Source organism: Protomyctophum parallelum (genome assembly GCF_964188405.1).
Source record: "Protomyctophum parallelum genome assembly, chromosome: 7".
NCBI lineage: Eukaryota > Metazoa > Chordata > Actinopteri > Myctophiformes > Myctophidae > Protomyctophum > Protomyctophum parallelum.
This window is the reverse complement of record NC_139705.1, coordinates 30,550,184-30,577,045: the sequence shown is the minus strand read 5'-3', so window position 1 is coordinate 30,577,045 and position 26,862 is coordinate 30,550,184. Positions and strand designations below refer to the sequence as shown.

The 26,862-nt window shown below is 42.6% G+C and overlaps 1 protein-coding gene across 1 annotated transcript; it reads right to left on the bottom strand.

Annotated features, from left to right (window-relative positions):
• Positions 1-681: 681 nt before the first annotated feature.
• On the bottom strand, positions 682-26,799 carry fhad1 (forkhead-associated (FHA) phosphopeptide binding domain 1). Its single transcript, XM_083769757.1, has 24 exons — positions 26,787-26,799; positions 25,141-25,242; positions 22,154-22,360; positions 21,437-21,716; positions 20,864-20,940; positions 20,090-20,326; positions 19,518-19,620; positions 18,240-18,272; positions 17,913-18,043; positions 17,655-17,726; positions 17,276-17,380; positions 16,656-16,745; positions 15,257-15,352; positions 14,261-14,455; positions 13,262-13,460; positions 12,501-12,571; positions 12,280-12,378; positions 11,681-11,713; positions 11,419-11,596; positions 7,719-7,818; positions 4,584-4,690; positions 3,382-3,541; positions 2,711-2,828; positions 682-1,154 (listed from the first exon to the last, which is right to left on the bottom strand). Exons 2-24 carry the CDS (start codon positions 25,234-25,236, stop codon positions 957-959), a joined length of 2,985 nt encoding a protein of 994 aa, XP_083625883.1. The 5' UTR covers positions 25,237-25,242; positions 26,787-26,799; the 3' UTR covers positions 682-956.
• Positions 26,800-26,862: the final 63 nt, after the last annotated feature.

Sequence of the window (26,862 nt, the reverse complement as noted above, 5' to 3'; positions counted from 1 at the left end):
CTGTGTCTGAGACAGCCTGAAGGAGCACAGCAAGGAGAATAAAAGACAGCAGGTCAAGGACTTGTAGTGGACACTGTGTGTAGTCGTGTACCCTTAACACACTCTCAAATCCATGCGCACTTGAAGCTGCTATGGCTGTGCAATCTGTCATCAAAAGGTTACACAGTCAAATCGTTGAGGGTAGCCGGATGAGGAGTATAGACCTAACCAACATTAGGAACAAACAAAGCACATGCTGTAATGCAAATCAACATGCATCCAGCATTATAGGCAAGTCAGGCACGTAATAATGATGAGACCAAAATAAGTTAAACTAAAAGATAAGAAAGTAGAAAAATAAAACAAAAACAAAAATCCAATTCAAGCAGACCCAATGCATGCAGGCCTATCATTGAATGCATTTAATGAATGAATGCATTGAATGAATGCATTTAATAAAAAATTAAAAAAGATAGCAGCATACAGCAGCAGATGCAGTACGCCAAGATGCAGCAGACTGGAATGTGTGATGCATCATCTATATATTATCAAGTTTCTCTGTCTCCTCATTGGGGCAAAATCTCATCAGTGTCAATATGTTGGTTACAAAACAAAGATCATTTTTAGAAAACCCATTTTACTTTCCATAGGAAACCTACTTACAAAGTTTTAAAATATAATATTAATTATATGCATTTTTATTTTTATTTTTTAGCAACACCTCTTCTGAGTTGACTCATCTCACAACAAATGTGTATGCTGGCTCCACCTGCTGCTGAAACACTGAAATTTGCAACAGAACATTTTATGAATGTCCTGAATCCTTATGGAGAGCTAACCCAATATGCATATTAATTCATATGAATGTCCATCAGTATTATACAGTATGTATGAAATTACTGTATGCAGTTGGAGCATGTAGATCGTCTATTTTTGCTCTTTGTCGTACAAAGTAAATAAGGCTTAAGCGGTTAAATCTATGAATAGTCTTTGAGAGGCACTGTTGACCTTTGGCCTGATTTACTCAGAGCTGATGTCTGCTCCACTGTCTTCTTGATTCTGAGCCTGGTCTCAGCCAAAGCTTCCTTCTGGTGCTGGATGTACTGCTGATGGCGGTGGCCCCTGCACTGGGAGCCTTTGGCTGGCTGCCCTGAAGCAGACACATGATGTGCTACCTGGTGAGCAAGGAAGCATGGCATTAATCAAAAAGATCTAATTCAAGGTTTTTGAGCTGTCCAGCTTGGAGGATGTGAATGCCATCGACAATGAATGGCCAGTTTTAGGTCATTGTCCCAACATGAACATTAAATCCAATGACAAAAACAAACAAAAAAGGTATGTACAGAATTCTCACTTTTTCAGATACCTCCAAGTTCGAAGTTTTGCTAAGGAACACTTTCCATTTCCAGCTATGCCAGATAAGAGTATAGTAGACACCATACTAGACTGGGACCCATACACCAAAGGTAGCATATCTAATATATATAAGGCTTTACAGGAGATTGGCCCTCCTCTCTTGGATAAAACAAAATCAGCCTGGGAACAGGACCTGAATTTAGAGCTGGAGGAAGAGACGTGGGAACTCTCTTTGAGGCGTATTCATACTACCTCTTTATGTCTTAGACATTGCCTAATTCAATTCAAAATAGTACATCGTTTGCATTTCTCGAGAGAAAAACTATCTAAAATTTATCCTGACATTGACTCTACTTGTATAAGATGTCATGTGGAGCCAGCCTCTATTGGACATATGTTCTGGGGATGCACTTCCTTGAACCCATTTTGGAATAGTATTTTTTATGCTTTCTCAACCATCTGTCATATGCCAATTGCGCCCAACCCGATAACTGCTATATTTGGAGTTCCCAACGACGATGCACCAATTACCTCTCCCCAAGCCAATTTCATAGCTTTTGCTTCACTCATAGCGAGGAGACTTATTCTCCGCAATTGGAAATCTGATAAACCTCCAACATTTACAAGTTGGGTCAAGGATGTTCTATCCTTTATACCATTGGAGAAGCTCAGATACAACAGGTTCAAATCCCGCCAGAAATTTGTAAGGGCTTGGTCCCCTTTCCTTGAATTCACCCTTTCACTGTCTTCCGACTCACTGTCTTTTGATGATGTGTCCTAAGTGTTTTTCCTACATGTAATTTGGTTCACTGTGTAGCCCCTTAATCTAGTAAAAGGCTAATTTTATGTTATTGTATTTATTTATTTCATTTATTATTTATATCCTTTGCTACCTGTTTATTTTTTATTTCTTTGTTGTTTTGTTGTTGTTGTTGTTGTTGTTGTCTTGTTTTGTGATGGAACCGGGGAGGGTGGGGTATATGTGGGGTTGTTTGTCTACAAAAAATTGAAAATCTTATAAATAAAGTTATAAAAAAAAAAAAAAAAAAAAAAAGGTATGTACAGTGGTGCAAAGTAACTAAGCACATTTACTTAAGCACTATACAATTTTGAGGTATCTGTACTTTACTTGAGTATTTTTAATTTACAATACTTTTACTTCTACTCCACTACATTTCAGAGGCAAATATTGTACTTTTACGCCACTACATTTATTTGAAAACTTTAGTTACTAGTTACTTTGTAGATTTTCATTATTATTACAAAACATAGCCTACATAATTTCGACCATTTGAAAATAGTTCACAATGCGTGAACTACTTAAGTAAAACATTTGAGTACTTTTTCCACCGCTGGGTATGTGTACAGTACGTACCTTGTGGCATTGTAGCGTTGATGCAGCAGATGTCAGCTCAGTCCGGGTCTGGTCATGGTGCTGGTCATTCTTCGCCTCGTCAGTAGCGTTCCTACTCTCCAACTCCACCCGGCACTGCCTTAGAGACGAAGGGAATTACAATCATAAGCTGCTGTCTTGTCCGTAAAAGAGATTTTCATTCTCAATATGGTACTAGTCCCGGTAGAATAAAGGTGAGAAAAAACAAACAAAACAAAACAGTGTGGGGACAGCTTTTTAAAACAGTGTGGGGACAGCTTTTGAAAAACATGCATAGTTGCATACATCAACCACATGCATAGTTGCATACATCAACCGCACGCATGGTTGCATGAGATAAAAGACAATATGAATAAAATAACTGAATTTTAGGTTAAATGTGAACACTAGGGGGCGGCAATTGCCATCCCCTGATGTGATGACCCAAATGAGCCCCTGCAATGCACCGCACGCATCTGGCACTCAGTGAGGGCTGTATTTTGCGTGTCTTAAGTACCAGGTCTTATTACCTAACTTGAGTAAACTAAAGACCTTGGGCGTGATCAATGCTCTTTGGCCACTCAGAATATCCAAATGGCATTGATCACGCCTCCAGGTCTTTAGTTTACTCAAGTTAGGTAATAAGACCTGGTACTTATCGGAGTCTATCTTACTGTAGCTCCCCCTGTGCCTTCATGGCCTCCTGCTCTCTCTGCTGCGCCAGTCGTGACATCAGAGTCAAGCGCTGCGTCTGGGCGCTCAGCCGTGTCCTCTGGTCCACCACCATGCTCCTGTGATGCTCCAACTCCAGCTTCTGCTGCTCACTCAACTCTCCTGCATGGTGGGGGACAGACAGGTACAAGACGCACGGTGGGGGACAGACAGGGACAAGACGCACGGTGGGGGACAGACAGGGACAAGACGCACGGTGGGGGACAGACAGGGACAAGACGCACGGTGGGGGACAGACAGGGACAAGACGCATGGTGGGGGACAGACAGGGACAAGACGCACGGTGGGGGACAGACAGGGACAAGACGCAAGGTGGGGGACAGACAGGGACAAGACGCATGGTGGGGGACAGACAGGGACAAGACGCAAGGTGGGGGACAGACAGGGACAAGACGCATGGTGGGGGACAGACAGGGACAAGAGGCATGGTGGGGGACAGACAGGGACAAGACGCATGGTGGGGGACAGACAGGGACAAGACGCATGGTGGGGGACAGACAGGGACAAGACAGTCTTCTGAATGTTTCTATGTCAGTGGTGCTCAACCTTTTCCATGTCAAGGACCCCCGGAATTATCTGTATTTGGCCGCGGAAGGTATGAGTTAAAAACGTTCGGTGTGAAAGAATATCATATATTTAAAGATTTGCGCAACATTTTCACGATTTTCCAAAAATAGCAGATCTACAAGCTCGTAGTGCTATGAGCCTGTAGATCTGCTATTTTTCAATAGCTAAAGTGTAATATAATCCTTAAAACACAAAAAGGGGTTCCCGTGCCGTCTGGAATTCAAAATGTAATGCTGCCTCGCATTCAAATATTTATCAGATATTTAAAAAAAAAAGATTAACAGTGAAGATAGCAGGGGGCGCCCACTGGCCTAGTGGTCCAGGCGCATGCCACATATAGGCTCTGGCATGACAGTGCGTCGCGTGTTCAAGTCCCGTTCATGACGACCTTTGCTGCATGTCTCTCCCCTTCTCTCTCTCCCTCTTTCCTGTCCGTCTTCACTGTAACTATCAATAAAGGCACAAAAGCCAAAAACAAATCTTAAAAAATAAAACAGTGAAGATAGCAGATCTACAAACTCCCCATTCTCTTTCATGTAAATGTACTTAGTTACTACATGTCAACACTGGCTGCTACCTGTCATGTCTGTGATCCTGGCGGTGGCGGTAGCCAGTTCGCCACTCAGCGTGCTGATGATGTGACCTTGGTCATGGGCCTCCTGCCAAACCTCGGCCAAACTTGACCTGCATTGGGGAGACAGCGGAACGGGGGAGGGGTAGGGGAGAGAAAGAGAGAGAGAAGGGTGGGGGTTCGGTTTGGGAGGAGCAGAGGAGAAGCGAGATAAGATAAACAAGCATTTGAATTAGAGATGTCCCGATACTGTATCGGTATCGGGAAATGTATCAGATCGGCCCTTATTTGTCATATCGGGTCATATCGGTATCGGTGAATATGCCAGTCTAACCACCGATCCGACACAGGGGTAAGGGGTTGACACTATAGCAGGTAAATATAATGTTGGGGCATGTGGAGTTTGCTTTCGAGTTGCCCAAACTGCAAGTGCACATTTGAGTGAGGAGTCTGCTATAAACACAACACAAGATATATAGCTAGATAGCTATAAACACAACATGAGATCACTACACTGGTATCGGTATTCAGTATCGGTATCGGCTAACACAGAAATTGAGGTATCGGGATCGGATTGGAAGCGAAAAAAGTGTATGGGGACATCCCTAATTTGAATCATTTGTCTTTTCACACTGTTGCCATACAGTGGTTTTCAACCCGTTTCCTGTCAAGCCCCATTATTTATTCAGCATTTGAGCCACGGGCCACCATTTGATAAGACTTAGCCTCTCAGACCCAAAACTTAGAATGTTTTGTTGTTGTTGGATACGTTTTTGTAATTCCATGCTGTACTGATGTTGGCACTATATGAGAGATAACAGGCAAGTTTCAATAACAATTCTTCTACATTCTCTAGTTGTGTAGTAAATTAAGTAATACAGATGAACACAATCCATGCCACCTGTTAAACAAGAACGCTGTGCAGGTGTCAGAGATATGGGACAAATTAAAGAATAAATAACCGTGGGCGCATCCATGTGCACATCGCGTGCACGTCAGATAAAAAAATAAATATATATATATATAAAAATAAAATATATACTGTATATATATTCTTTTAAATACCATAACTTTACGTCTTGGCACAGGTGGGTTATACTGCTTAAAACGTAACCTAATGTACCTGGCACAGATTGGACAAAAATTACAACTCTTGAGAGCGTGAAATAAAATGGACCAAATGGAGTTAAAGATCTACAAGGGCCCATTTGGTTACGAACTCTCCTTTTTACCTGGGGACCACCTGGAACCGCCTCAAGGACCACTGGTGGTCCCTGGACCACTGGTTGAAAACCACTGCCATACATCATGCAAATTGTGTGCGTGTGCGAGCACTTACTATATACTATTACTTTTGAGGGCAAGATGTCCCCGCAAGTATTGTAGAATGCAAGAAATAAGACATTGTGATGATGACGTGCATGGAGAGCGATTGGGCAATGCTTGTTTTCCAAACGAATCTGGTCGTATAATACACGATAAGATACTGTAAGCAGCCTTTTGCCAAGCCAAGTGGGCCATAGTTCAGGAGCCTATCTCCCTGTGTCTGTACTGTAACATGAGGTGGCTTCAGGTACATCCGCCAGGATGTACGAGTAGTACATACACCCCCTCCATGGACATGACACTTGTACGGACATGATGGCACATGGGTAGATTAGATTTGATATCGCCCACGGCTTCCTTTGCTATTAGCCTATGTATTATCTATGGCCCGCCAGGTGAAATGTGTACATTGATGTTTCTGAGTGTTTTTACATTAAGGTTACTTTCACAGTACAATTTGTAAAGATTCCTAACTGCTTGTTCCTAGTGTTGTCTCTTTCTCAAGATGTGAAACAAAGGCTATTTATTTAGATATTAGAGAACTAGGTGAAGGAGTTCAAGTATCTCGGGGTCTTGTTCACGAGTGAGAGGAAGACGGAGAAGGAGATCAGCCGGAGAATCGGAGCGGCAGGGGCGGTATTGCAGTCGCTGTACCGCACTGTTGTGACGAAAAGAGAGTTGAGCCAGAACCTACTCTCGCCTATGGTCATGAAGTGTGGGTCATGACCGAAAGAATAAGATCGCGAATACAAGAGGAGATAGCTTACACCCTGAAAACCTACTACTGTAACGTGAAGTTTTTTAGTTTTTACATCTACACACTTTTTTTTGTCAGGGTAAACCTGAATGTAAGCGACCTAGTCATGTAAGCGACCTAGTCATCAATGGGAGTCGCCCCCAGGCCGCCTAAACGCTGCCTAAGCCATAATCTGCCAAAACGCCGCCAGCCAGTCGCGTAGTAGCAAACTATAGTCATGATTGGCTGCCTCCTAAGCTATGAACACGGGCACGGCGGAAGTCTGCAATGCCCAGAACACACTCTCAACCATAGATATATTGACATTTTCAGGTTACAAGAAAGACAGTGGTGAAAGATGATCAAAACAGTATAAGCAATTAAGCGTCAAAGCTGGCAAGTGCTAAGTAAGACTTTCACAAAGACAAACCAAGAACTAGACACTGTAGAGTGTAGACACAACATTTAAATAAAATCAAAATGAGAAAGACAAGAAAATAATTAAGGGAAACTACCTGATGGGATGAAAAAGTACAGGCAGAAACAAAAATTAAAAAGTTAAAAAGGTACCACTGGTAGAAGTTATACAATTACTAGTCGATCCACCATATAACATTATCCTACAAAATACAAATGACTGGGCAATCAGTCAGAAATATCAGGGATGTTCAGCTCATGAAAATATTGTAATATTTTTGTATTTTATACCCCCTCCACTAAACGTTTTTGTGAACAGCTTCACAGTAGGTTAGTTATGTTCCATATACAGTATACAACACAGTTTAAGAAGGTTCAATTTGAGGCTATGTTCCATATACTGTATACAATAAAATTAGTTTAGAAAGGTGCAGTTTGAGCATGAAGAAGAGTGTGAGGGGAGGGCTAGAGTTTTCCTTTGCCCTGTTTTGCTCTGGTTCTTATCTGTTCGTTCATGTGTCTGATTGTTCAGGGGAAGAAGCTTTTTTTGTCTATTTCAGCATAAGCATGCTGAATCCAAGCATATCGAAGTACAGTACTTATGTAATAGTACTGCAGTACTTGAGTAAAAGGTACTTAGTTACTTCCCACAAGCTTCTTACCTCAGTGAAGAAACAGTGAGTTCCAGGCCTGCCACATCCTCAGGCCTTGATGATGTGTTAGCAGGACTCACACTGTGCACAGGCTGATGCTTTTCTGCAGCTACAGGGACACAAAGAAATGATAAATGATCATTGTGTATTGGCACACACACACACACACACACACACCCCCACACACACACACACACACACACACACACACACACACACACACACACACACACACACACACACACACACACACACACACACCAATAAACACGCACACCATTAAACACACACACACACACACACAAATAAACACACACACACACACTAATAAACACACACACCATTAAACACACACACACCATTAAACACACACACACCAATAAACAAACACTTCCACGTGTTGGCTAAGATGGAAATGTGAGTTCCATTTATTTGGATGTGCTACCTGATTTGCTACCAAAATCAATCAATCAATCAATTAATCAATCAATCAATCAGGTTGTTTATTTTTGGACCACATTTTTATATGAGACAATAACAATATATTATTATATGACAAATGTTATTTTCTATAGAGACAGTACTTCCGTGACCCAGGGAGGGGATGGGCGAGTGACGCAAGGACTTCGGCACTCTATTACAGTGGTAATAGATCAGATTAAGCATAAGCATAATGTTCGGTGTACTGTATGTTACTGTACATAACAGATATGTTACAGTACAGTACAGATTTAATTGATTACAGTTTATATATAGTAAGATATAAACGTAATTATTTTTATAAGATCATGTACTTATACATCAAGTCGCCTCACGCTACAGAAACAGGAGATATAGGCTCTTGCCCTTTGGGCCACATGGCTTGGGAACTGTTGGTTCCCAAGGCTACCTAATTACTTACTTATATTAAGATAATCTTTATAAGATAGCTGCCTATCACGTTATTTGGTATCAAGCCTACTGCATGACATGTGTGCTGTGCACGCTTGCACGTGCTTGATTAATTTGTGTTTATGTAAGCGTTGTGCGTATTGCGGTCAGAAGTATTGGGTGATGAAAAATTAATTAAATAAAAAATCAGTATTAAAACAAAAATGCAATATTTCATACTAGGCTAATGTAGGCTTATGTATGGAATATATTTGACAAAGACTAAAACTAAGGACATTTTGCTATAATCTTTGTTCGGTTTTTTTCACTACACGACACGGTGCACATCAAAGAATAAATCAGGCACTATAGGGCTGGGCAATAGAGAGTATATGCATGCATAAAGCCAGTGGCAAACCCAAAAATGTAGCTCTTTAGTTCTCTCTTAAAAGAGTCAATCGACTGTGGTGCTCTCAGGTGGGCAGGGAGGGCGTTCCACAGTTGGGTGGCAAACCCGCAGAAGGCCCGGTCACCCATGCTGCGTAGCTTGGCTTTGGCAGTATGTGTTTCAGGGAGACTAACTCCCTGAGGTAGGAGGGGGGCGTTGCCGTGGTTGCATTGATGAGTGAGCAGGGATATATGTCATTAGAAATTAGAATACATGTTTTTTCAATGAGATTGTCCTGACGTACCGCGAGCGACAACGCGCTGTGTAGCGACGTCCTTTATTCGCTTGCAGAATCTGTATTTGAGCGAGGTTTCGTGGCCCCAAATACTTTTATTGGTTGAGGTCTGACCACACGTTACTATTTATTGGTTATTTGATTGGTGCAGGCTACGTACAGTACTACAGTAGCAACGCAATGGCCGCCGCTCCATATTAGGAGTTTTTGCACAATATCGCTGTCGGAACGCTCGCTCCTTGCCTGTGGAGATGAGGTGTAATGCAATCTGATAGGATTTTTCTGTTTGGTGTATGGACTGTCAAGGCCAGAAAGTAGTTTCTTGCCACTCAGTATAGGCGTTCCCACATAACTTCCGGGTATGATGATGATGATGTCACGCGCCCTCTATATGACTTCAAATCGTTGTCGCCGTTATTACAAACCTTTGCCTTTTGATTTGAGTAATGAACTATATTTTTGAGGGGTGCTAGCCCCTCCTAAATTCAGCTATTAGTGTAGATTTTCATCTTACACAAACATTAAATTCCAATTGACAATGAATGGAGAACTTATGTTGTGATGATATTAAAGGTTATGCAGGGGAAGTCGGGCAGTGTTTTCTCCTGTGTATGTGTAGTCTGCGTGTGTGCGCGCGCGCCTGTGTAAGCAGGCTCGCGTGTGTGTGTGTCGTGGTGTGAGTGGGTGATTGTAACAGGGGGGGTACCAGGAACAGACGCAGCCTCGCCGGATTGGTGCACAGAGGACGACGGCAAGTTTAAAAGGCTGTCAGAGAGCCGGCGACAGCGAACCTGTGACTCCCAACCCATCCACTCCGTTGTTAGCAGTAGCCACTTGTGCATGTGCAGCTGAACAGATATGTAGCTAAATACAACATTGCCTCACTTGATCCAGTATGTAGCTAACAGATAACAGTCAGACTTGAACACGGACTCGGTTCCCCTAGGCCGAGACATCACAATGTCATATGTGGACGAGCAAATCGACATGTTACGTCAAAATGATGTACGATGATAAGAGCACCTCACTTCAGGATAGAGAAAATATCAAATATATTTGTTTTCTGCTTTCAGTCTCTTTTGCCACCTATGTCATATGGAGCACGCACGTGAAAAAAATATTTCACCCACTGTATTACAACAATACAGTTTTTGCCGATTTTCTTTTATATTTTTTATAGACAGACAGTAGACTGACAGGAAATGGGGAAGAGAGATGTGGTAGTTACATGCAGTAAAGGCTGTCGGGATCGGGAGTCGAACCCGCGGCACACTGCCAGACTCGGGCTGCCGGCCAGGGTGCCTGGACCGCTGAGCCACGGCCCAGGCCAATTTGGTTTTTTTAACAAAAGAATGAGATGCTTCCATTTTGGATCTTATTATTTACTTTATTTACTTATTATTATTTGTCTCATTAGCTAAGGATCCTTTAAAAAATAAATCATGATCACCCATGGCAAAAAAACATTTTCAGATCAAATATATTCATATCTCTCAAACGTCTGAGAGCTACTGTTCTCAAAGCATTATGTAGAATAGGTCTCGGGTCTTTTAATGGGTTAATGGGCTGACTCTGTTTGCCCAGATCTGGAACAGCTGACTGAGCTGAGCTTTCAGTAGTATCATCAGCGGTAACACCTGTGAAGGACGTAGAGAAGGGGCCCCAAGTTCTTTCCAAAATGGCACGCACATGCGAGTGTAAGTGAGTGAGTGTGTGTGTGTGTGTATAGAGCCCATTGCCCAGCCCTGCTATCAGCCACTTTCCCCCCTCTCACCTGCTGTGAGCTGTGCCCTGTGAGCTGTGCCCTCTCTCCCTCTCACCTGCTGTGAGCTGTGCCCTCTCTCCCTCTCACCTGCTGTGAGCTGTGCCCTGTGAGCTGTGCCCTCTCTCCCTCTCACCTGCTGTGAGCTGTGCCCTCTCTCCCTCTCACCTGCTGTGAGCTGTGCCCTGTGAGCTGTGCCCTCTCTCCCTCTCACCTGCTGTGAGATGTGCCCTGTGAGCTGTGCCCTCTCTCCCTCTCACCTGCTGTGAGCTGTGCCCTGTGAGCTGTGCCCTCTCTCCCTCTCACCTGCTGTGAGCTGTGCCCTGTGAGCTGTGCCCTCTCTCCCTCTCACCTGCTGTGAGCTGTGCCCTCAGTGCGTCTCTCTCCCTCTCACCTGCTGTGAGCTGTTCCCTCAGTGCGTCTCTCTCCCTCTCCAGGCGCTGGGCTTTCTGCTGGGCCAGCTCCCAGCTGGCCTCCAGGGCTACGATGGTGTGAGCGTGCTGCCTCACCTGCTCCCTATACTCCTCCTCCTGCACCCTGTACCTCGTCTGCTTCTCCTTCTCCTCCCTCCTCGTCTCCTCCTCCCTCCTCCTCTCCTCCTCTTGACACTCCTCAGCAGCTCCTCTGCCTGCTGCGTCATCCCCCCGTAAGCGCACCACCACCTCCTCCTCCTGCTCCTGCAGAAGGTTCTGAGAAGAGGAGGAAATAATAAGCATTAGGCACATCGGATGTAGGGTTGGTCCCCTTCCTCGTCAGGCAGATGCATGAAGAAGGCCGAAAGGCCAAAAGGTTGCTATGACTCAAATAAAACTCTTGAACCAGCAAGTGGCGGTGTGTGGGTCTCTCCTCCTTCTCCAAACGTTTGCTGCTCTGCCAGGAACTATACGCAAATTAAACCGGGTGTGCGGTAGTCATCTCTCTAATACATTTTCAAATGATCGGAATCGGATTGGGAGCAAAAACAACGTAATTAGTATCATTATATCCATATCATGATAGTAGAGTAGGTAGTAGAGTAGTAAAGTAGGTACTTGACTAAATGTACTTACAGTACTTACTGTGTGTGTGTGTGTGTGTGTGTGTGTGTGTGTGTGTGTGTGTGTGTGTGTGTGTGTGTGTGTGTGTGTGTGTGTGTGTGTGCGCGTGCATGCGTGGCTCCGTGCGTGGCGGCGTATGTGCATGCATGCATGCATGCGAGAGTGCGTGCGAGCGTGCGTGCGAGCGTGCGTGCGTGGCCACGTGTGTGCGATCTAACCTGCTGTTTCTGCCTCTCTAGCTCTTCTCTGGTAGAGTTGAGCTCCTCCCTCAGTTCTGTGGTCAGACCTTCACTTTCTCTGAGCTCTTCCAGTTCTGACTGCAAAGACACAAAATAGAACCCTTTCAACGAACGGCTGCATATTCCTTATTCCTTATGTGAAATAATATGTGCCAAATGCATTACATACGCACATGCACATAAATGCAAATGTAGCCTACGTTCAAACGTTGAAGCTCCTGTTTATTTCCGTGTTGTTCTTGACCCAAGGTTTTGATACCGTGCAACATTCCTGTAGCACAGGAAAAACAACGACGGCATCATGACATTGAGCTCCATACCCTGTAAACAACAACGTCATCCACAGCGCCACTTTAACCTTCTTGTCTGGCCGGATGTCAATATGATTGTTTTATTTATTTTAACCTTTATTATTTAACCGGGCAAAGACAGATTCTTATTTACAATTGTGTGCCTGGCAAAAGGCAAGGTCTTTTGAGGTTAAAGGGGAAATAGCCAGGGGCTGTTGTTTTTCTGAGATAGAGTATATACTTTTAGATACAAGGTATCTTGCAAATTTGTTATGTTGGCGTGACTACTTCTGTGACTGCTGCTGATTTAGGATACAATAAAATACTGTCACTATTGCTGCAATACAAGTGTTTTCTGCAGAAAATAGCTTAGCCTTATTGCACATTTATCCGCCTTGTTATACATAATTATTTTCTCCTGCCATTAGTATGTTATACTAACAAGGCTTCTTGTTGACGGCTTGTCCTTTATTGATTTTTATTTATGTTATATTTGTATTACTGTCATTGTATGCTGTTGTGAGTGACAGCGCAGTACTTTTCTCTTGAGAACCTCACCTATTTGCATTTTGCTTATTGTACCTGTAGTGACAAATATGGTAAACCTTCTTGATTCTTGATCCTAAAATAAATACATAGTAAGGTGGCTGTCGAAGGTGATCGGGGGTCACCTTCAGGGCTGTCGGAGACCTTCATGCCAGCTGCTTCCAGGGCCTGTCTGGCTGTCTGCAGCAGGGACAGGTGAGCTGTTAGGATGCACACAAGTGGGGTCTGGATCCACAATAGAGCTGGAGAGAAACCCTCTCCTCGCAGAGAACCCATCAACCCCTCTAGGGCACTGAGCGGACACGAGTCCTCCTGGATTTGGCTCTGAAAAGAAGAATGGCGGTATGGAAGGAGTGAGTTGCTTGACTGTACTTCAACCCATTTAGGCCTGAGGCCGATTCTAAAAACCTGTTTCTATGTCAGTGGTGCTCAACCATTTTCATGTCAAGAACCCCCAGAATTATGTGTATTTGGCTGCGGACCCCCATCTGAAAATATGTAGAAGAAGCAAAGATTTGAATTAAAAATATATATATATTCAAAGATTTACGAGACACATTTTCATGATTTTTCAAAAATAGCAGATCGGTGCCGCGCTACGAGCTTGTAGATATGCTATTTTTCAATAGCTAAAGTATAACATAATGCTTAAAACACCAAAAGGAGTTCCCGTCCTGAATAGGTTAACACTATGATGGAGATGTTAAATAAAGGTCCATGTTGTGCATGTGAACTGCAGAAGTGATTTTTGAGTGGTGCAACCACTCCAAAGAACAGCAATGTCCGTGTTAACCTATGTGACTATGTGTGTGACTACTGTGTGTGACTATGTGACTATGAGTACCAGTAGGGGCAAAAGTGGCGCTGTTGTGCCAGAAACAGAGAGAGAGAGATAGTGTTGACTGTTGCCTAGTGCTAATTACAGAGAGAGAGAGAGAGAGAGAGAGAGAGAGAGAGAGAGGCAGGGGGAGAGGGAAGAGGGGAGTTGCACCACTCAGTTCACACAGGTGTGATTTTCTAAGATGTACAGTTTATGGTAACATCCAGGATTCATTTTACATGGACCAGCATGGATATAAGTCTCAAAGTTAAATTGACACTCAAAGCTGTGTAGGAGGCCGTACCCCACAGGCATCCAGACTGTGTTTTAGTGTCTCCATCTCCTTGTCCAGACAGTCCTTCTCAGCTGAAGTCTGTTTCAGCCTGCCTTCCAATTCCTCAATCTGACGGTCCTTCTCAGCTGAAGTCTGTTTCAGCCTGCCTTCCAACTCCTCAATCTTCTCCTTCTCATGCAGTTGCTGTTCTAACTGCTCCAAAATCTGCAAAGAACAATAGACTCATGATGTGAACATATTTGCTAAAGCCTTGTAGGACTGCAACTATCGATTATGGGGAGAGAGTATGTTTTGCACTCCGTCCGTGTGTCCGTCCGTCCGTGTGTCCGTCCGGCCGGCCGTCTGTGAACAGCTAATCTCCGGCACGTTAACCCGGTCGATGCCATATTTTGCACACACACTCCCTGGATGCCAACGATGAACCTCTGCCCCAAAATTTCCAGAACAGCCTGTTATAGCGCCACAAGGAGGCCGACTTTTGAAAAACATTGTTTTTATATATTACTCCTCCAGATTCTGTCCACAAATCGTTACACACTATCTCTATAGTCATGTGTTCAAGATGGATCTATCCGATATTTCATATTCCATCCTAATTGGCTAACATAGGCTTTCAAAGTTTGCAGGATTGTCCCTTTTGAAACAAAACGCCTCAATTCATGAACGCAGTGTGCAATTTACATGAAGTCTTTCACAGACTTTCCTACTAGGCTGAGGAATATATCCCACCCTTTTCACATTGGCCTGTTATAGCGCCACCAACAGGTGGATTTTTGCAAAACACATTTTTGGAACAAATTTTTTTGGTCAACGAATCGATTAACTGCATCATTTTATACTTAATCACACAATGGTGGCATGCAAAAATAGTGAAAATGGAGATCTACAAGCATTGTGATGACAAAAATGAATGATTAGTAATCGATTATTTTATTCAATTATCGATTATTATTTTACGTCGATTAGTTTGATTAACTGTTGCACTTGTGAGAAATACACACTGACCTGCTGGTCTGACAAGGCATTGTGGGAGGTGGTGTTTTCTGTGTCACAGTGGCTTGTGTGTAACAGGCTGACCAACTGGCTGCGGATATATTCAATCTGTGAACACATAGAGAGAGATTTGAGTTGTGCAAAAAACTGTTTTAAACAATTTAATGAATGTCTTCTTTATTAGATTAAAAATAGTTATTAGTTAGAGACCGATTCAGAAACGGGTCTCATGGTCGCAGGCAACGTATTTCCTGTAGGCGGAGATGACATTATGCAGTTTAAATCCGCACCTCTTCTACTACAGTGAATGGAAAAGTGACTGATGTTAGTCTGCCTCAAACGTTACTCTTTTACCTGCTTTTTACTAACACTAACATTACAAAGATGCCCAGAACATCGGGATGAACCTGTGTAGTTCATGGCTGCTCCAACAGTAGTGGCAACATTCCCCCAAAAAAGGAACACATGGCTGCTGTACTTTATACCTCATACTAAGCATTTAAAGTATGAGGTATAAAGTACTTGTGCAGCCTTGTGTCCATAAAACAGAAAGATTGGGTATTGGGTAAGACTGACGTTATGTGTCTTTCAGGACCTTTCACTGCTTTGTCTCATCCATTACTCTATAGCTCTGGTTTCAGCCACCGCGGTCGAAATTTTGACATTCGTTTTTTTTTTTCTATACCAGTGGTTCCCATTCCCAACCAACAATGTCTGTTTGGAGGTAGCCTTAATTCCTTACACACTGAGAAAGCTTCACACCAAAACGTGTTTTTTCCCCTATTCTTCATAAGTGGTTAAACACAAGAGTGTGCATGCCGTGCGCGCATGCACACACACACACACACACACACACACACACACACACACACACACACACACACACACACACACACACTAGCTCTAGCTTGAATCAAGAAGGTTTTTGTCATTACTCACTATACAGTTAAAGGTCCACAAATTAATGTGCTAACAATGACAATAGTAATAACGACAAGAAAAACCAACATAACATAACCAATATAAAAAAAGAAGAAGCCTTAAATCCAACAATATCCACATCAGCATAACGGGTGCAGTTTAGACAGTACTTGGTTTAGACTAGTCATTGGTTAGACCAGTCATTAGTCCTACAACTACAACCTATCTCAAACCCTCACCCTAACCCTAACCTCCCACCGGGCAGCACACCTAAACCTAACCTTAACCCATGTCTAACAGTCTAACCAATGACTAGTCTAAACTAAGAATAAGGGCAGGGTGAAAGAAATGTGTGTATATAAATGTACAATGAGGCATACAAATGCGCAATAAGGCATAGCCATTTAGCTGTTTAAACATACAGTGATAAAACATATAGATCTAGTTTATCTAGTTTCTACTATACAGGATTTCTACCAAAAGTCCTTACCCGTGCCTCCAGTTGTTCCAGCTGAGCTCGGCTTCTCTGTTGTTCTGCGTCTCTCTCTGTTTCAGCTCCAGATAACAGAGCCTCTTGCTCCTACCACGTGAATGATAATGTTTCTAAAATTAGACCGCCGTCAGATTATAACTGACAATAAAGTCATATGTTTCTAAAATTAGACTGCCGTCAGATTATAACTGACAGTATTATAACTGACAGTAAAGTCATACTGTGTGACCTTTTCAATTCATATTTTTACATAATGTTTCACTTTAAGTTGTCACAATAATTGACAACTTGTTTTTGTCTAAAATCTCACAGGTATTGGAATTGTTTACTCGTGTATTTCTTTACATAGCGTTTATGAGAATGTTGTTGCTGTGTTACAAAATATTCTTGGCATTAGAACCATGCAGTGTGTCCATGATTTTGTTGCGAACTACATTCTGGGAAGTGCTGTTCTAACAAAGAAATACTGGAACTACTGGAAGTGTTGCCAAAACGACTACTACTATAATAATGTATGTTACACAGTGGGACTTTAATGTGTTCTGTTGAGATGTAATAATTGCATCATTTGCATTTCAATATACATAATTTATGTAATCTTTAGATATCCTTCTTACCTTGACCTTTTGCTCAAATTCACTTTTCAGAGAGTCCACCTCAGCCACTTGCTGGTGTAAACATCTCTCTTTCTGGCTCAGAGTGTCCTCCAATTTCTCAATGCTCTACGAACAAGATTGTTTTAATTTATTGTAATTTGTTCGGCATTTCTGCTTTATTTCTGAAAGTGACGAGAGAGCCAGGAAGTGTAGGAGAGAGAGGAGGGAGGACATGCCTCAAGTCGGATTTGAATCCTGTCTTTTTTAAGAAATATATTTCATCATGTGCTTATGATAGAACTCAGCATATCGAAGTGAGAGAGAAAGCGAAACATGCAATATTATCCACACACCAGGTTTTCCAGTGAGTGACATATTGTGTGAATATGTTTTGGAATACCTTCTTTAGCATCGCCACTGTATTTTCATAGCTGAGCAACTCCTCCTGATGCTTTTCCTTCATTTTAATTAACTAAAGAGAAAGCGAAGATCAAATTTAAGGTAGGCTACCTTAAATTTAATATCAACATATTAAAAACATCTATGGTTGGTCACGGTACATTGATATTGGAGACCTCACTCAGATAAGCATTAGCATTTAACTCTGAGTCTACAAAGTTCCTTTTGGTTCCATGTGTAACACTGAGAATGTATAGACCTTTGTGGCATTGGCTCCAAGCTGAATGTCCTTGTGAGTGATATCTTGGTGGAGTTTGTCCACCTGGCAGGCCAGGTCCACAGACTCTTTCTCTCTGGCAGATAGATCCCTCTGCAAGCTGGATGCTAGGCCTACAAACAACAGAGTTCTGATGTTAGAACAAGTGATGTTATACAGCATTTCACATGCAGATCGGCCTCAAGCTCAATGCCAAGAAAACAAAGGTAATGGCAGTCAACACCGAGGACAAAACCATTGCTACTGCAAACGGGACGGTGCTCGAGCGAGTCGAGGACTTAAATACCTTGGGACCTGGGCTGCTTCAACTGAACAGGATCTGAAGGTTCGGAGAGCACTTGCCTGGAAAGCCTTGCACAGGATGAGGAGAGTGTGGAAATCAGATATGGGAGAAGACCTTAAGAGGCTGTATGGGGCCGAGACATGGACCCTTACAATACAACAGGAAAAAGCCCTGGATGGAGTCTACACAAGAACGCTACGAATGGCACTAGGTGTCACATGGACGGACTGCATCAGAAATGTGGACCTCCATAGGGACCTACCACGGGTCACGGACAAAGTCAGAGAGAGAAGGATGAGGCTGGCAGGGCACTGCGTCAGGCACCCAGAACTTGAGGCAAGTAAATTGACCCTATGGGAGCCAACCCAGGGCAAAGCCAGGAGGAGAAAGAAGCGTACCACCTATGACGACGTGCTGCTTGGCTGACAACACTGAAGAGCTCAAGAACCTGATGTTGGATAGGAAATTGTGGAGGGCAGCGATCCAGGAATCCCGAGTTGGTGTTGGCTAGACCTCACTCTCGCAGCAACTAACTCACATGCACAGTGTCACAACATGCAGTACAAATGCCCAGACAACCAAATCTAATCAAACAAATGAGAACCATAAGATTCAATTTGTCATTAGAAGCCTTTTTAATTTTTTGATTGTACAGGCTCACAATCTAGATTTTTTTGGAGTAGGCCACGGTTTAAAGGTGTCTGCACACTGCTGCACTTTTCGGATATTTTACATTATGTATGTATTTGGTTTTAAATACATTTTAATAAAGTAAATGTTCTTTTCATAGGTAATTAAATGTATCTCTCAAATGTGGTTACTTATAGAACTTAAATGTTCTCAAATACCTTTTCTTTTCTTTTTTTCAAATAGATTTCAAGATGTTGCACTTTTTGACAAAATATTGGTCAAAGCATCGTAAAATTGGTACTTTCATATTATTAACATTTAGATTAGAGGCTCTATTAAAGATTATGTACGTCAGATGACTGCCTCACACACCCTCTTTCCCTCCCTGCCTATATGTCTGTCTGACTAACCTGAATTCTGCCATTTGATCGGGGCATCAAATGGACTGTAATTCCAATTAACTATGAAAAGAACATTTATTTTTATCAAATGGACCGGGCTGCACTGCCGCCGGAAGAATGGACAAAGCAGGTAAAAGCAGGTTGTAAAACAATCTATTTGTAAAAGTCAAAGTGGACAAATAGAAACACCCTAAATATAAACTTAACACGAGAGAGAGAGAGAGAGAGAGAGAGAGAGAGAGAGAGAGAGAGAGAGAGAGAGAGGCAGAGAACCTGACATGGCGGCGTTGCTCTTCCGTAGTCTCTCTATCTTCACGTCCCTCTCCTTCACAGACTGCTGGGTCATCTCAACGGAGCTCCTCTTGAGATCCACCATCTACAAGCAAATCATGGTTTATCTACAGTGTTGAATCCGTCGACTATGACAAAAACAATGTTCGTCGGCTACCTATTTTCACTGACTAAATGACTAAACTGACTAAAACTAAATTAAAACTAAGCTATGATGACTAAAATGACTAAATATATTGACAATTTTGTAGACTAAAATGTTATAGTGGACAAGAGATCTAGTAGTATAAAAGACAAGTCATTTTACACTTGGTTGCATGCTGAAAATAGCAGATCTACAAGCTCACAACACGTTGCAATATCAGTCACTACGACGGCATCAAGCCCCGCCAAAATACATTTTAGTCGACTAAATCAACTGTAGATTTAATCGACGAAAATCTTATGATATTTAGTGGACTAAAACTAGACTAACACTAATGTAACCCAATGTAAATGAAATGTACCCATTCCTCATACTGTCAAATAAGAAATTCAATCAATCAATCTTAAACCTGGTCTTGGAGGATGAGGACCTGCTCCTTCTTGTGGCTGATGTCCGTCTCCAGGCAGTGCAGCCTGCGCCTGACCTCGGGCATGGCGGCCGTGGTGGTCTGGCTCTGACTCAGACGCTGTGCCAGGGCAGCCAGCTCACCCCGGAGCCCGGTGATCACGCCGTCCTTCCTCAGACACTCGCTCTTGAACGCGGCCAGACAGCGCACTTGGCCCTCCGTCCGTGAGAGCCTTTCCTCCTATTATTATTCAAAGCAACAGGGTCAGCGGCGCAGCGCTGGACACGAAAGGATCGTTGAGGAATTCTAAAGTACTCTGTGACGACACTTCAACAAGTACAGTAAAAATTTTATAGGATTTAATTGAACTATTTTGTGGAGAAGAAAACCTTACAGTTGACATAATATCTCAAGACTCCACTCCACCTCCAGCCGGAGGGGGGGTCATTCGGGTCTGAATGTCCCTGCACTATTGGTCGCCTGATCAATTTATTTATTTATTTTTCCCCCGACCGGCGCTGGTGCATGCCATGCCATGGTCTAGCACCGTTTCCATTTTTGTCGTGTATTGGCTTAGTTGTGTATTGGCTGCATACGTGCAGTAACTGCCGTTGCGCTTAGTCCCAACTTGATCAAGGGACCCCCCCACACTTCTTACGTCTGACGGCGCCATAATACGTTATACTATCCTATAGAAAAGCAATACATTGGTGTTGTTGTTTTACTGTCAATCATCAATATCTAATTTGGAAGCAAACAAAAAAAGACAGTCGTGACCTTCTTCTGAAAGACTTGCTCCATGTTTTGAAAACTTTCCGATGCAGCTGCAGCTCTTGTGCTTCCTGTCCAACTTCCTAGAACACAAGATTTAGAACAATCCAAAGCTTATAAATGCATGTCATGTCATGTATTGTGGCTCCTGACCTAAGTTGAGGTATAATGTTAAAATGGTTGTGCATGGCCTGGGCCGATTTAAGTGACCACCGCTCCAGTGGTGATCTGACCACCGGAGCTGAAATAACATTGAGAGGTGGTGAGTAAAAACAGAGAGAAGGGCTGGGGCGGTGGCGGTGGCTCGTGACGTCATGTTGTAGTTCGGTGGTCACCTCACCACCGAAAATCCAGACTATGTATGAGCCTTTTCCAGGCACCTTGGCTGGTAATCCAGCATGACAGTGTGTTGCGGCCTCGTGGGTTTGTGTCCTGAGCCTGACGAACCGTGTGTCTTACTGCTTTCCCCCCTCATCTCTCTCCCCGTTTCCTATCAATAAAGGCAAAAAAAAGCCCCAAAAATATATTTAAAAAAAGGTTGTGCATGAATGAACTGGACATTACATTAGAGACGCTTACGTTTAGGTATGGGCACGGTTACATTGCCATTTCTCCTGGCTCCTGCACTGGCAGGCCGTGCCCTACTGGGGGGTCTGGGTGTCACAGGGGAGCGGTCCTCTCCCCAGGCCTGTGGAGGTAGAGGGTGACTAGGGAGCAGAGACAGCTGGGAGGAGGGGAAGCAGGTAGAGGAGTCAAGGGGGAGGTCTTCAATGAACTCCAGGGAGATGTGACTGCCTTGTTTACAGGTCACGGGAGGACAGGGGAGATGCTGCAGAGACAGCAAGGAAAGAAACAGTGTCGAAATATCACACATTCAATATGCATGTGATATAAATGTAGTGAAAAGTGAAGATCTATACATTTGATCTATTGAATTCTGCTACACAATCTAAGGCTGCCGTGTTTGTTATCCAAGTTGCTTAAAGGGACACTTCACCCTTTTTGCAAAGAAAATATACATTTAGAAGATTTAGAACACTTTCCTGGGGGTCTTCATGTGTATAATATGTGGTTTTAGATATTTTAGATTTTAGCAGTAAGCCCAGTGTCTCTGATGTCATGGACACTGGGCTCACTTACTTCCTGGACTACATGTTGTCTCAGTAGCAGTGCACCAAAACATTATGGGTTGTAGTCCAGGAAATAAGTGAGCCCAGTGTCCATGACATCAGAGCCACTGAGATCTGCTATTGTGTCTCCCTGCTGTAATTATGGCATGCATGCATTCATACATACCAACGATGAACTATCCACATGCAGCTGATAGGTGGAACCTCCGTATCCAAAGTGCAGTTTGTCTCCGGGGGAGAGATGCACCGCGGCATTGTGGATGCGACAGTCGTTCACGTAGGTGCCGTGAGCCGAGTTCAAGTCGCTCAGAATGAAGCGACGCTCCGATGCGCTCCATGCGATGATCGCATGACACTCCTCCACCCCTCCGTTCTGCAGTGGTGGAAAAAGTACTTCATGATACGCAGCTTGCAGAGTTAGTTCAGTCAGATATACTCGAGCGAGGGCCTCATTCAGTGTTATGCAAGACCCACATGTCATTCGCTGACGTGGAAATCAGGTGACCAATTGGGTGGGGCATTTATATAAGCTCACCTAAGACTGGATTCTTTGCTCCCAGCACCACCGGTGGGCTCTGCTATTCCTGTTCCCCAATGGGGGGGGTTGTTATAGTATATCTCCCTGCTTGTAATGGTTAATGATGGTTGTACAATTGTGCCGAGTAGGGAGAAAAATGTAGCAGTGCCGAACGCCAAGAAAATATATTCAATGATCAAAGATCAATACGGCAATGTAGAACTACTCCTTTACAAGTAAAAGTCCGGAATTCAAAATGTACTTGAGTGAAAGTAATTATTGGCATTAAAATGTACCCAAAGTACCAAAAGTAGAAAGTACTCACTATGCAGAATGTCCCACTTCAAGTTTTCAAATGTATAAAAATAGCAAATCTACAAGCTTACAATGCGTTGCGACGCATTAAAATGGACAAAATGTATATTGCGCTGAAGTGGTTACTGTATGTTTTGTAATCAAAATCTACAAAGTAACTAGTAACTAAAGTTTTCAAATAAATACAGTGGAGCTAAAAGTACAATATTTGCCTTTAAGATGTAATGGAGTAGATGTAAAAGTACTGGAAATTGTAAATGCTCAAGTGATGTACAAATACCTCAAAATTGTACTTAAGTAAATGTACTTGTTAGTTACTTTCCACCACTGCCGTTCTGTCAGCAAACACAGCAGTGCGGCATGCAATCATTGTGCAATGATTTACTGGCCCTCTTGTTTTGGCATCCTCATAGTAACACAGATAACTGTATGCAGACCATGGCTCTCAACTTCTCAATTAAACTTCTCATCTACCAAAATAGTAGGCCTACATCGTTTGCATTTCTCGAGAGAAAAACTATCTAAAATGTATCCTGACATTGACTCTACTTGTATAAGATGTCATCTAGAGCCAGCCTATGTTGGACATATGTTCTGGGGATGCACTTCCTTGAACCCATTTTGGAATAGTATTTTTGATGCTTTCTCAACCATTTGTCATATGCCAATTGCGCCCAACCTGATATCTGCTATATTTGGAGTTCCCAACGACGATGCACCAATTACCTCTCCCCAAGCCAATTTCATAGCTTTTGCTTCACTCATAGCGAAGAGACTTATTCTCCGCAATTGGAAATCTGATAAACCTCCAACATTTACAAGTTGGGTCAAGGATGTTCTATCCTTTATACCATTGGAGAAGCTCAGATACAACAGGTACAAATCTCGCCAGAAATTTGTAAAGGCTTGGTCCCCTTTCCTTGAATTCACCCTTTCACTGTCTTTTGATGATGTGTCCTAAGTGTTTTCCTACATGTCATTTGGTTCACTGTGTAGCCCCTTAATCTAGTAAAAAGCAAATGTTATTGTATTTATTTTATTCATTTATTATTTATATCATTTACTACCTGTTTATTTTATTTTATTGTTGCTTTTTTGTTGTTGTTGTCTTCTTTTGTGATGGAACCGGGAGGGTGGGGCACTGGGGTATATGTGGGGTTGTTTGTCTACAAACAACCCCACATATCCTATAAATAATAATAATAATAAAATAAATCCTATAAATAAAGTAAAAAATAAAGGCCCAGGCCGTAGCGTAACGGTCTGGGCACCGGACTGGTGATCCAGTCGCGGTGTGCCGCGGGTTCGACTCCCGGACCCGACACGGCCTTTACCGCATGTCATCCCCCCATCTCTCTCCCGTTTCCTGTCAGCCTACTATCTGTCCCTTAAAAAATCAATAAAAGGCGTAAGCCGCAAAAAAAATATCTTTAAAAAAAATAAAAAATAAAAAAAACTTCTCATCTATCTATCTATCCTAATATAAATGCACCATGTCTCTGTGTGTACGTACGTATGTCTGTAATCCACGTAACTCGAGAACCGTTCGCCCCACCACAGGGAGTGCAGTGCAGTGCCCAGTGTCGAGTTGCTCGGACCCACGATTGTCCAGAACCGCCCCAAACCAATAATAAAACCAATTATGCCCTGGCATTGGTACATATCTTCATCACGTCATATGCTGGTACGGGACATAATGCTACGGGACATACGCATACGACGAAAAACATTACTTGCACCGTTGCACGCTCTGCTTGCGCAAGTAATAACTGGGTGGGGCATGCATTTCCAACTTGCATCGTTCCAAGTAGGCCAGTGCCCAACGGGTACACGGGCACACAGATGGGTGGAACGGGTACTCTGACGCTGGTAAAACGAGTATTGCATAGCTGCGTGGGGCATGGATCTCCAACTTCCATCGTTACCGACTCGGTGCTCTACAGCTGGGCACCGGTCTAGTGTCAATAATCCCCAAATTAATATGTATTTGGCCGCGGAGACCACCTTCTGAAAATATGTTGTGTAAGGGGCCTGTATACAAGATTTGTGTTGTTAAAATGTTTCAAGAGTATTCCACAAATTTCATTTTTTTTTTTAAATAGATGATCTACAAGCTTGTAGGTCAAGTGGCTAAACGTATTTTATTAGCCTACAGTACTATATAAACATTTTATATTTTTTGGGGGGACCCCCTGGAACCCCCTCAAGGAAACTTTACTCTCAAAGTATTTATTTCTGTTTCAACAATGGGAGAAATAGTCCTTTAGAAACAAGAAAATACTGGCAAACATGAAATTAAAACATTTTTCACTGGCACTCACTTGAAGACATAAATCGCAATCTCTGTGTCTTCCAATTGTCGTTTTATTGGGGTTGAGTTTGAAGAGCCAGCCTGTAGTCTTCAGAAAGCCCTTCATGAGTGCCTGCAGTGGTGGACAAAGTGAAAGTGGCATACTCAACCACAGATATCCTAGGCATTGAGTCAATGTATACTCCTGGTCAAATGTTACTCATCTACAAGTGAAAGACAATGACATTTGCATTGCTGCATTCAATGTAGACATTTTCAAAAATAAAAAGCTTTCAAAGATTTTTCATAAATTTGAAACAACAGCAGCAGCTGCATATGTATGCAGCATGATGCATCAACATCAAAAAATCATTGTGAAATTATGGTGAGCCTATACATTTTCACTAGGCCTATTTGAAATGGGGCTTTGTGTTTAATTCATAATATACTTAGGCTAGGTGGAGTCAAAAGTAGTCTACATATGTCGTATCTAGACTCAATAATTCATTCTTATTCTATTACAATCTGTGCTAAGTTGATTGTCTAGTCTGTCTGTCTGCAAGTTTAAAGGCAATCACGCATAGTCAAGTACCTTGGCTGGTCAGGTGTGATAGGAAGGTAGCATACTATTGTTTCAACGAAGAGGCCACTCTGTATGCGTTTCTATGCCACTGTTGATATGCAAAAGTGTAAAACACCTCTATTTGATGGAACTGTATAAAATGTGACTTTGTAAGTGAAAGAGTGAGTCTTATGGGGGCCTAGCCATCGAGAGGTGGTTAGGCTGTGTCCTGCTCCCGTGGGCCAGCTCGCCTGGTCCACGGGAAGCCCTCTGTCCCTCTGTCTTTGTCTGACTTACTGCAATAAATACCATCCATCAACTCTTCAATTCACATCTCTCTGCGTGCTCCTTCATCTGATCGTCTGAGGGTTTTGATGCCGAGAAACTCTTCGTCCGTATTTGTCTATTTTTAGTCAAGTTAGATAGTGTACTTGAAGTAGGAATATTTACTTCACATACAATACAAATAGCTTACATGAATGGAGTGAAATTGTTCTATTATCTACTATCCAAAAATACTAATAAATAGGCTACTCAAGTTAAACGGTAGGATTTAAAATGTTGGCTACTTTAAATTAACACCACGCCTGTTACGGTGAAAGTGCGAATCCCTTCTCTTGTATTTAACACCAGGCACTATCTATTACTTACTTGTACAGTTTTGAATGAAGAATGTCACGATGAAACTAAGACAAGTGCATTCTGACAGACTAGCCTTCGGGAGCAAACCAATAGATTGTATATAAAGCACCATAGCAACGCCTGCTCCGCCTTTAACGCTCAATTTTACTTTATTAACGAGAAGAAACATTTTTATATTTAAAAAAAGAACATCATATCTGTACGTCTATATATAGACGTACATTTAACTATAGTTAATAATCACTTCGTCACATATTAATTAGGCTACTTTTTCATGTTTTAAAATTAAATAAAATGTCACCAAAACAGCGGATAAACAAATATTGTAATGAAACCACAACCTCCGTCATCAAATGCAAATAATTCCACTGTAGTAATGTAATGGACAGGGCTTACTTTACTTTACAACATTTAAATAAATAAATACTAATTTATCAAAAATAGCAGATGTACACGCTCACAATGCGTCGCACCCGAGCTGCGTCGTGAGCTTGTAGATCTAAGTTATTTGACAGGAAGTGCCGTCGCTTTGAAATTCGCGTTGCACTA

Coding starts and splice junctions, on each gene's coding strand:
- fhad1 (XM_083769757.1), bottom strand. CDS start 25,236: ATGAAGGGCTTTCTGAAGACTACAGGCTGGCTCTTCAAACTCAACCCC. Junction 22,361..25,140: donor ATTGCGATTTATGTCTTCAA/GTGAGTGCCAGT, acceptor CCACCACTGCAG/AACGGAGGGGTGGAGGAGTG. Junction 3,542..4,583: donor CAGGATCACAGACATGACAG/GTAGCAGCCAGT, acceptor CCCACCATGCAG/GAGAGTTGAGTGAGCAGCAG.